General features: G+C 35.4%; 1 protein-coding gene across 2 annotated transcripts in view; it reads left to right on the forward strand.

Moving 5' to 3' along the window:
• Positions 1-10,111, forward strand: part of NLN (neurolysin) — a 137,960-nt gene extending 127,849 nt beyond the window's left edge. For both annotated transcript variants that reach the window (XM_051991252.1, XM_051991251.1), the window contains exon 13: positions 6,290-10,111. In XM_051991252.1, coding sequence (XP_051847212.1) covers positions 6,290-6,424 — 135 coding nt within the window. In that variant the 3' untranslated portion in view covers positions 6,425-10,111. The remainder of the gene's footprint in view (positions 1-6,289) is intronic.
• The last annotated feature ends 1,354 nt before the right edge of the window (positions 10,112-11,465 follow it).

Raw genomic sequence — 11,465 nt, forward strand, 5'->3', positions numbered from 1 at the left:
TTTTTACTTCTTTTCCCCAATAGAATGTGACCTCCTTGAGGGAAATGACAACTGTGTTTTTGCCTGGCACATACTAAGTGCTTAAGAAATGCTTGCCAACTGACAATCCATCCAGGACTTCCTATCCTGGGTCATTCCAATTCATTTGTTCCCCTAAATTCACCACAATGAATCTACCTAGTATACTTAGAAGCCTTTTCATTTTCTTTTAACATCAATTGTGCACATAAGATGTCCAGGGGTTATACCTTACCATCACCATGTGATTAGTCTCTCTTTTTTACTCACACATTTCTTTGATGATACCTTTACACCTTTCTCCTTTAAGAATTCTTTGTAATATATGGCAGCTTGCTTCATATCCTATGTGTACTTTTCACTACTCTGTGGGTAATATAATAGGTTGAATTTCAGAGAATATAGCATTCTAGGATTTATAGCCATACAACAATATCAGAAGTTGGTATTAAAAGATGGGCCTTTGTTTGAGGAAAAAACTTGAGATTACTTAAACATCTTTGCATAGTCACAAAGGCAACCCAGTACACGCTTTCTTTTGTCTAATTCTAGATGCAATCCATTGTCCACATGTGGTCTCTTTCCTAGACATATATAAAACACTTTGGTATCTGTCCAAGACACGTGTGTGTGTGTGTGTGTGTGTGTGTGTGTGTGTGTGTGTGTAGTGATGGGTACATATTGTAGTTTGTCCATTCAATTGCTATTTATGGTCTGAATAATAAATCTTTTTCATATCCTTGCTGTTTCCTGTATGGAAAAGTCAAACTCTTTTGAATGATTATGGATCTGCCTGATAGTTGAATAATTTAAATGCCTCATCCTACCTATTTGTCATTCTTCAGAAAAAATATTATCTTTGTCATTATCTATTTTAAAAATAGAGATGATGACTGCTTCCACATATGTGCTAATAAAAACACCTACTGTTCTACCTTTAGCTTTATTTAAAAGAACATTAGTTTTTTTCTTTTTTTAATTAAAACTTTTTATTTCCAAAATATATGCATGGATAATTTTCAACTTTCACCCTTGCAAAACCTTGTGTTCCAAATTTTTTTCCTCCCTTTCTACTACCCCCTTCCCTAGATGACAAGTAATCCAATATATGTTAAACAGAACATTAGTATTTTCAAAAGAATTTCAAGTAAAAGAAATGACCGTTTAATAGATACTGCCAATAAGTAACACCCCAGAACATCCTAGGCTTTAGAAAACAACACTAGGGAGAACTTATACAATTTCTTAAAGACACAAGGATTCTATTATTAAAAGACACACACACATAATTTGTTATGAACCCATTTTTATAATATTGCTAGTAAGAAGTTCTTGTGAATAGACAAACAATCCAGGAATAGGTTTTTAATATGAAAAATTGGGAAAGTACTCAGTCTCTCCATTTGCTGAAAGTGTTTATTGGTTTATGAGAGTTTGTTTCATTGGTGCTAAAATTATTAGCCACAGAACCAATTCGTCATGGACTAAAGAATGTTAGCCACTGAGCCAAATGTTTGAACTTTCCCCTTTCATTTATATTGTATAAAATAGAGGAGTTCCCTGACTATCCTGTGTTCGTGCTTTTATCTCAGAAATGACCAGTTCCTTATAAAATAGTTACCATTGGTAATTATTTACATCTTTAATTCAATTTAATTTTCAAAATTTTATTTAGTGCCTCCTATTTTCCATTTGTTGTTATCCTTTTTTAAGCCATGTCTGCCCCTATCATGACCTCCATTTGGGGTTTTCTTAGCAAAAACACTGGAGTGGTTTGTCATTTCCTTCTCCAGCTCATTTTACAAATGAGGAAACTGAGTTTCCTATTTATCAGATATTCTGCTAAATGCTCAGGATGCAAAACTAAAAAGAAAATAACCCTGTCTTTTAAAGGGTTTACAGAGTCAACTGATTTAAGAGGTGGGGAAGCAGTATCCACTTTTGTCCCATATGCACCCCATGAACCTCTAGTGCCTGGATATAATGGACCAGTTCAAGACAGAGGCTTTTGCTTCTTTTCTACCCAGGATTGTTGGACTGGCTCTATTCTCTTACCCTGAGAGCCTGATGCTTTCCTAAAGCACAAGAATTCACTTAACCCTTTTTAGAAAAACAAGATCCTGTTACCACAAGGACTCTGAGTTTCTTCTCAAAACCTCATTGTGAAGGAAATGAAACTATTAAGAGACCATTGCACTGTAATTCAGGAAATTGAATCAACTTGTTTGGAGCTGGTAAGCAGTGAAAGGCTTGAAGTGTATTAAGCCACATAGTGTGAGCCTGAGTAGTGCCCTACTCCAAAATGACTTGGCCTTTTGGATGAGTCATGAGCTGCCTCATCACAACACTGCCACTTAAACTGTGCCTGTCATTTAGTAGCTAAATGAATGTCAAGGCTAGTCAGTGGATAAAGTCCATATTTTTTGTTCCTTTACTACTAGCAAGAATAAGCTTTTTTTCTTTTACCGTACCCTTCTAAAAATACAAATAATAACTCTTCCAGTAAGCCCAAATTCTTTCTCAAGGCTCTCGACTTCAAATTGCAGATAGGAACTTTGCTATAGGTTATCTAACCATTAGCCCCTGGTGGATTCAAGGTCATTGGCTTGCAAATATTACTGGGCAGAAGTAATAAGAAATATCATTTTGTCACAGTAAGCCTGGTCTACTCCCTCGTAATTCTAGTGCCTTCCTTATATTAATTATTTACTATTTATTCAGTATTTAGTTTGCTCATTACATTGATCATGTAATGAGAAGACAGGACTCATTGGAAAAGACCCTGAAAGTGGGAAAAAATGAAGGCAAAAGCAGAAGATGAGATGTCATAGAAGCAGCGACTATGAGCTTGGATAGCTTTGGGGAGCTAGTAGAGGATTAAAAACCTGGCATGCTATGGATCATTTTTCTCCTCCATCCAATTGTAAGCTCCTTGAGGGTAGGGATTGCTTTTTGCCTCTTTTTATATACTATATATACTTGTATATTTATATGAGTTTAGCACAGGGCCTAAGATATAGTAGGCACTTAAAAATGATTATTGATTGATTGATAGTAGAAAGATCTTAGAGTCAAAAGACTTGAATTCCAATCCCAGCTCTTACATTTAATATTTGTCTTAGTCGTGCTATTTAACTTTCCTGCACCTCAGCATCCTCCTACATAAAGTGTGGAAAAAGTCTCTTTCACTATCTCACTAACTCAGGTTTTAATGACAAATGTGCTCTAGGTCAGAGTCGGAAATCATTTATTAAGCTCCTACTATGTGCTAGAATTAAGTCTTTTTTTAAAAAGCATCAAATAACCCTTGCCCACAGGAGCTCACAGAGTGGGATATAATCCTTACAGATAGGTTGGAAAGGGAAAATGGGGCAAGGTTACCTGAAGGGACATGACATGATCATGCAATCTGGGTGGGAAGTGATCAGACCAGGTGTGATTTCATCTTGCAGAATGATAGTTTCTGTAACTGATGAAGTCCAGGAAAGTAGCCAGCTAGGAAAATGATGAAGAGAATTCCCTGTGTATCATCCTTAAATAGTGGCTCTTAAACATTAAAATGCTAAATAAACATGATATGTGCACACATATGTTATTACCAAGACAGATTTCTTCCCATCTGTTAGCCTCAATTGGACTATTGACTTAGTGTAACTTTTCCTCTTCCTTCTCTTTTCACTACTTATTATCTTATTATTTAGCAACTTGTGATGAAAGGCATAGTTCAAATTTAGACATGTAAAAAAAGGAAAGAAACATAAGGGTCAAAGATGTAACTTGTGGCTAAGGTTTAAAGTTTTGACTTGGGGTATCTTGGTACAAGACAAATACCTCTAGTCATGACCAAAATGGATATATTCACTTCTCATACCTTAACTTACTTCTTGGATGATATACAATAGATTATTGTTTCAACTATTTCAATATTCCTTTCATGTCTTTTCTACTGTTTCCTATGCCTGAAATACTCTCCTTCCTCATCTATGTCTTTGGACTCTCTGGACAGCTAAAATCCCATCTTCTACACAAAAAGCCTTTTCCAATCCCCCTTAATGCCAGGGCCTTCCCTTTTATCAATTATCTCCAATTTCACTTATCTTATCTTGTTTGTACATATATCCCACATGTTGTTATCCTACATATTGTGTCTTCCCATTAGGGTATGAACTCCTTGAGAGAAGAAATTATCTTCTGCCTTTCTTTGTATCCTCAGCACTTAGGATAATACCTGACATGAATGGTTTTTAAGTTGTTTTTCAGTCACGTCTCACTCTTCATGATTCCATTTGGTGTTTTCTTTGCAGAGCTACTGGAGTGGTTTGCATTTCCTTCTCCAGCTCATTTTATAGATAAAGGAACTGAGGCAAAGAGGGTTAAGTCACTTGCCCAGGGTCACACAGAATGTCTGAGGTCAGATTTGAACTCAGGATGATGAGTCTTCCTGACTCTAGGCCTAGCATTCAGTTCTCTGTACCACCTTCCTGCCCAACTATGTGCCTGGCTCATAGTAGGCACTTAATAAATCTTTATTGACTATCTGTTCATGAAGCAAGTAAAAGAATCAGGTAAAGCACATCTGTCACTGATGCTTCTTATCTAGCAATGAAAGCTTTGTTTGAGGAGAAAAATCGAAAGAATTGGCTGAAATAAGTGGCAGAGGTAATCTGTTGATTTCATGCATCCATTTTCCCTGTTCTATATTAATAATGTGTTTGGTGCCATTGCCACTTCCCTCGTGGTTGTTACTCAGAATCATATGTGTGTCAGAAGTTTGTTCTGCTTTACTCACTAGCAGTTCTCTAGCTCATCTTACAGGGAGTGGAGTCTTAGTTCTCTTAACCCAAAAAGATTTAGATCTTCTATCAAAGGATTATTTCCTACCTTTCCCTTTGGAAATTCCCTTTTTGTGCTGATGAGGTTGTCATCACAGCTTTTAGTTATAACTGCTTCATTACTCTATAGTGGACAAATGATACTTGTTATATTCATGTTGTTACTGTTATTCAGTCATTAGTTGTGCCCAACTCATTGTAATGTTGTATGGAGTTTTCTTTTTTTTTTTTAATAACTTTTTATTGACAGAACCCATGCCAGGGTAATTTTTTACAGCATTATCCCTTGCACTCTCTTCTGTTCTGATTTTTCCCTTCCCTCCCTCCATTCCCTCCCTCAGATGGCAAGCAGTCCTATATATGTTAAATAGATTACAGTATATCCCAGATACAATATATGTATGCAGAACCGAATAGTTCTCTTGTTGCACAGGGAGAATTGGATTCAGAAGGTATAAATAACCTGGGAAGAAAAACAAAAATGCAAGCAGTTTATATTCATTTCCCAGTGTCCTTTCTTTGGGTGTAGCTGCTTCTGTCCATCCTTGATCAATTGAAACTGAATTAGATCTCTTTATCGAAGAGATCCACTTCCATCAGAATACATCCTCAAACAGTATTGTTGTTGAGGTATATAATGATCTCCTGGTTCTGCTCATTTCACTTAGCATCAGTTCATGTAAGTCTCACCAGTCCTCTCTGTATTCATCCTGCTGGTGTATGGAGTTTTCTAGGCAGTAACACTGAAGTAGTTTATCATTTCCTTCTCCCAGTGGATTATGTTTAAATAGATGCATAAAATATAGAGATTCCCCAAATTAAATTACAGGATAGATAGAGAGATAGAGAGATGTCATATGTTTGAATCCTAGGCTTTCAAGCCAAACTTTGTGAAGTGCCTAATACTCCGCCAGAACCATAACGGGCCTTTTTCTCTTTGGGCCCCAAATCTAGTGGAAACTACTTGTAATTCAACCTCTTCTAAGAAAGTTATAGCAGTAACTTCAAATCATTAGAATCCTCACTTATAACATTTGTATTGCTTGCTTTCTCTTAGAACTAGAACTGGTAATTTGAGGGAATAACTGAGAGTGGAGCAAGTTTACTTCAGACAGAAGTTGCAGCTCTGCTTGCTAGAGGATCCTCAACATTAACATACCAAATATTTTTTGTACTTATTTTCCTGCCTTATATCTGAAGGCTAACTTCTAAGAAGAAAGAGAATCAGAGAAGAACAATTGAATCTGCTCTCCAGAAAAATACTAAGAAAAATCTAAGCGATTCTATTCCAAGGGGAGGAGAGAATCCAGCCAGAAGTTTTTTTTTCTTTCCACTTCTTTCCTTTTCCCCTTCCCCCTACCAACTTTTAAAAACCTATATATAGATTTGGAAAATTGGTATAAACATGAACTCTCAGACATAATGTTTTATTTTATTAGGTTGGAATGAAATACAGAAACCTTATCCTGAAGCCTGGGGGATCACAAGACGGCATGGACATGCTCCGAACGTTCTTGAAACGTGAGCCAAACCAAAAGGCATTCCTAATAAGTAAAGGCCTGCACACTCTGTAAAACTGGGAATCGTTTGTAGTAGACATGTCTACAAGACAAATTGATGTTTCTTGAAGAGTTTTTTGAATTTTAAAATAGAAGAGGATGTCATACCTGAAAATATGTAGAGTTTCATTATGTTTAAAAAGCACAAGCTTAACCACTGAATTCTAACCCCCCACCCCAAATGTAATTGTAGGAACAGCCCATTAGAAAATAATCATAGTTATAAAAACATCATTTAAGTGTATATGTTAACTTCTTTTTATAAAAATTTCACATTGTTTGTTTTTTTTAATTGTAATCTAAGTAATGTACACGTGAGAAACCTAACAGTTTTTGAATTGAAATTAATGTACATTGTTCAACAGTTAATTTAGTCTATTCTTACATTTTAAAGTTTTGTACATGTAATTTTTGTGAATACAAATGAATATTCGCATAATTCTCTTATGTTGTAAATATTTCCTTGGGGCTTTGAATCAACTTTAACTGGATGTTTACCAGCACAGAGGTACCTCCATTACCTTGGCTTTCAGGGCTAAAAGTATCTGCCTCAGTGACATATTAGTCACTTTAGCACACCAGATCTCATCTTTTCCAACTTTCTGCTACACTTATTTGGATTATGAGCTATGATTTGGATTTGGCTTTAATAGATCCTCTCTTCTCTTCCCTTCTCTTGTCCCTCACTTTTTCTACCCTTTTGTCTGAATTTATTTTAGTAAGGCTATGCTAGGTAATATTTGGATTATGTTACCTTGGGGCCAAATATAGATCACAAACTCATGTCCAAGATGTCTGTGCCAAACTGCTATAACACAAGATTTCTATCTTGTTCTATGATTGCCAAAGTAGTAGTAAGTCCAAATAAGTTTTTCTCCAATAAGAGGAGTGGTAAGGGACCTACTCTTAAGAAACTCTGCAGTGTGGCAGTTGGACCTATCTTGGCTTAAGTACTATGAAAGGAGGGAAATAGTGTCAAGGTAAGGATTGCAAGGAAGGAGGAAGAGAAGCAATGGGCCAGAAAGTTGGAAAAATGTTATTCCAGTACTGTTCTTTTATATAAAACACTTACAACAGAAATCAGTTAGGCTTTACAAATCTGTCTTATCTCTTGTTTGTTGTTTTTTTTAATCACCAATCTTGAAGGTTTTTCCTTTGATCACCAAAAAATACTCCTTACCTAAGTCCTAATTATCTACTATATGTCCAGGTAAACAGTAATTTTTTTTTTCCTATACCTAAAGGAAAAACTATCTATGGTGATCTTGATTGGAAAATGAATTTAAACTCCTACTGTACATTCTCTTGTAATCTAGTGAATAAGATAAGCTCTTAGGGTCGTTTTCCTCAGCTGCTTATGAAAGAAGTTCCCATAGAAAGAATACTAGATTGAGAGATATAACCCAGAATATTTGGATACAGATCCTAGCTCTGCTACTTCCTGTAATTGAGTCACTGAATCTCTGGATCCCAGTTCATCATTTATCAAATGAAGGGTTTGAATTAATGGTCTCTCAAGGTCCCTCCACATTCTAAATCTAAGGTCATCTGAGCCTATGAACTAACATTAAAATATGATATTTGTTCCAGCTGCTTCCCATCCTGAAATGAGGAGTTAGTTGTCCTCCTGGCTCAGGACATAATGAATAAGAACCTTTTATTTTTCAATCTCTATTTTACCTATTCACCCTAAAGAAGAATTCCTATCAAGAAACATTGATGAACAAATGTTGTAGACTCCAGAAGTAGTAGCAGGCCAACTAAAGACAAGTTAATGCTTAAAATATCCTCTTGGATACCTAGCCTTCCTGGCTTCCTTTCCCCTTGCACTGAGGCAGCTAGAACGCCAATGTTTGGCCCCCATAGAGCCCTTTTGCCATACCCTGGGAATTCATTGTATCCTGTTTTTATACTTCAACTGAAAGCTCTCTTCACTCTTCTGTTCTCCAATATATTTTCCCTCTGCTTTCATTTTTTAACATTATTGAATGTTACATTATTTCATAGGAAGAAAAAATAGATAATTTGTATGAAAGAGATTGTGCACAATGAAATTGTATCATAATACACAAGAAAGAATTATTTCTAGAACTGCTTCTTTCTGCATGTAAGACTAGAGCATGTAGAATCATAACTCCTTAGATTGCACTTCTCATTTTGGATCTGTGCCTGATTTCAAAAGCTTAGAAAAAGACAATTTATGAAACCACAACCTCACAGAAAGTATATTTTAGCATGATTTAGGGAGAATAAAATTAAAGGTTTATTTTTTAAGGCCATTTAAAATACAGCAATCCATCTGTTCATTCTTATTTCCAGATCAGAGTATATAGTGTCTTGGAGGCCCTCTGAATAGCAGATAAACACAGAAATTGTAATTTGGCAAACATATTCTACTGATTTACGAACTGAAGCACGTATAACAAAGTCTCTTTGGTTACCTAGGTTTCCCCTTCGTTATCAGGCAATTTCAGCCTGATCTAAGTCTTCAAGAACAAGTTCTAAACCATCACATATTTATTAGTGGGAGTCTAACTGAAATGGCTGAAGAGTTCATTTTAAGGAGCTAAAGAAAAACTATTATGGCCAATGATACAGGTTTTCTCCTCCAGAATAAATGTCAACTTTGTAAGAATAATAGAAGAGTTATTACTTAAAGAGTTCTTACCCGAAATCTTGACAGTCAAGGACTTTCACCTTTCCAAAACAGAATGAAAATCATAGCCCTGGACTCTTTGGTCTTGACATATAGGATTGTGTAATAAATGAATATTGAGTGGAGAGTGATCTGATGGGGGGGAAATATGTATATGTTCCTGTAATTTAAAAGCCTGGACTTTTAGCAAAAGAATTTAATTTTCTGCTTTCTTGTTTGGTCTTCAGTCTTCACATATGAATCAATGGCATGCAGTGGTCTTGCATGCCTATTGAAACAACAGGTTTGAATGCCACTAGTTTTTATTCTGTTCTGATTTAGAACTTTCCTTGCTCTGAGGCTAGCTGGTACATGAAAATATCTGACTTCCTCAGTTAAATATAGTTAACTGAGCCCAAAGAGTGTTAAAAGTGAAACTCTATCTGTTTTGAATGGAAGCAATGAACATTTCTTTTTTCACCACACCCCAACTGCATTATACTTATATATTTCCTATCTGAAATTGGATACACCTTTGAAAATTGAATATTCATCCTGTTTTAAAAGTTTGGTGAGATAAAGTAGAAGAGATTTGGTACAGCTAGTTTCATGGAGCAACAAATAGACAAAATTGATTTAGTATTATTTTTATTGGAGAAATGTCCACCAAAAATATTTCCTCCTTTGTAAATAGCAGTCTAGTAAACACTGTATTAAAGTATAAAGTAGGTTTGTAAGATCTTAAACACAAGCTACAAATGACTTCTATTATTACATCTAGATTATGAACTACAATATATTGTAGTTAAATTGAATGAAATGGCCTCTGGGGTCCCTTCCACCCCTCAAATTTTATGATTTTATGATATTAATGTGACAAAGCATTTGAATTACCTTTTTTTTTTCTTTCAAAGAAAACACTAAGGATTGCGGAAAGTGAATTCACAATTTTAGGGTTTTTTTTTTAATGATGTTTTTACAACATTATAGATTTGAAATGATACTGCTCAGGAAATATGTCTTTGTGCTAAATCTCTACAATGATATACAATAAATATTTGAGCCAATTGTGTGGTATGAGCATGAATTAGTTTCCCAGCCACAATTAACTACTGATTATCCAGAAGTAGATTAACTGTACTATGGATAATCTGGAATTGAAGGGAGGAGACTTAGGGCACATGAGATTCATTCACGAGGATTTACACAATGTCAGGATTTACCATTCTGCTCTCCACACATCAAAACAATTCTAATAAAGCCTAAGATTATCGTGTACTTTTTTCAAAAGGTCCTTTTGTGTGAAAAAAAAAATGCATTCTATGGCAAGGGTGAGATAACTACTTTTCAGATGAAGCTGTTTCAAAATGCATGGGTGAGATATTCTTTTCATACCTGCCAGGAAGAGATTTCCACAGCAGGAAGCTCTTTATCTACATAAAACAGAGAGGTTTTCTACATAGGCATAAGCATGGAAGCAGTGACCTTTATTTTAGAAACAGGAAAATATGATCCTGGGAATACTTTTCTAGCAGTAGGATAGTGCTTTGCATATAGCACATTCTCAAATAATATTAGTGGAACTGAATTAAATTGAATTCTGAGAATCTGTCTCTCCTGTCTGAGCATAAAAGAAATTGCATACACGCCCAATTCCCTTTTAAAATAGCCATTTGTTTTCCTGTTAATTCTAAAAACAATGAATTATGTTGTAAAATTGAAGTCTAAAAATTCCAACGATTTTACATAATTACCATAATACTACCAATAGTGATTAAAACTTTATCATCTCCTCCCCTACAAATAAGCTTCTTTTTTTCTTTTTGATAATGTTCTGGCTGGTTGAAGTGCTTTAGAGGAATATAAGCTCTTTGAGCACAGGAGCGTTTCCATTTGATCCTCAACTGCCTAACATCTAGCATGATTCCTGGAACAAAGTTCTTATAACATTGAATATTGTTCAAAAGCTTCTTAGATCTTATGGTCAAAATCTTACTAGACAAGAAATAAAAAATATCAAGTAAAAAAAAAATCATATTCACTATTCTGTGAAATCAGTTGATTACAAGTACATTTTTAGTTTGTTTTGTTGTCGTCGAGGCAATTGGGGTTAAGTGAATTGCCCAGAGTCACACAGCTAGTAAGTATTAAGTATCTGAGGTCAGATTTGATCTCAAAGTCCTCCTGAATTCAGGATTAATACTCTATCCACTGTGCTGTCTATCTGCCCCTACAAGTACATTTTTTATTTAGCTATATTGATGAATGGCATGGGCTCCTCCTGACCTATTGTTGTCCAGCTTCTTCAGTCATATCTGACTCTTCATGACCCCATTTGAGGTTTTCTTGACAAAGTTACTGGAGTGGTTTGCCATTTCCTTCTTCATCTCATTTTAAGTATGAGGAACTGAGACACACAGG

The sequence above is a fragment of the Antechinus flavipes genome, chromosome 1, assembly GCF_016432865.1.
Source record: "Antechinus flavipes isolate AdamAnt ecotype Samford, QLD, Australia chromosome 1, AdamAnt_v2, whole genome shotgun sequence".
Lineage (NCBI taxonomy): Eukaryota > Metazoa > Chordata > Mammalia > Dasyuromorphia > Dasyuridae > Antechinus > Antechinus flavipes.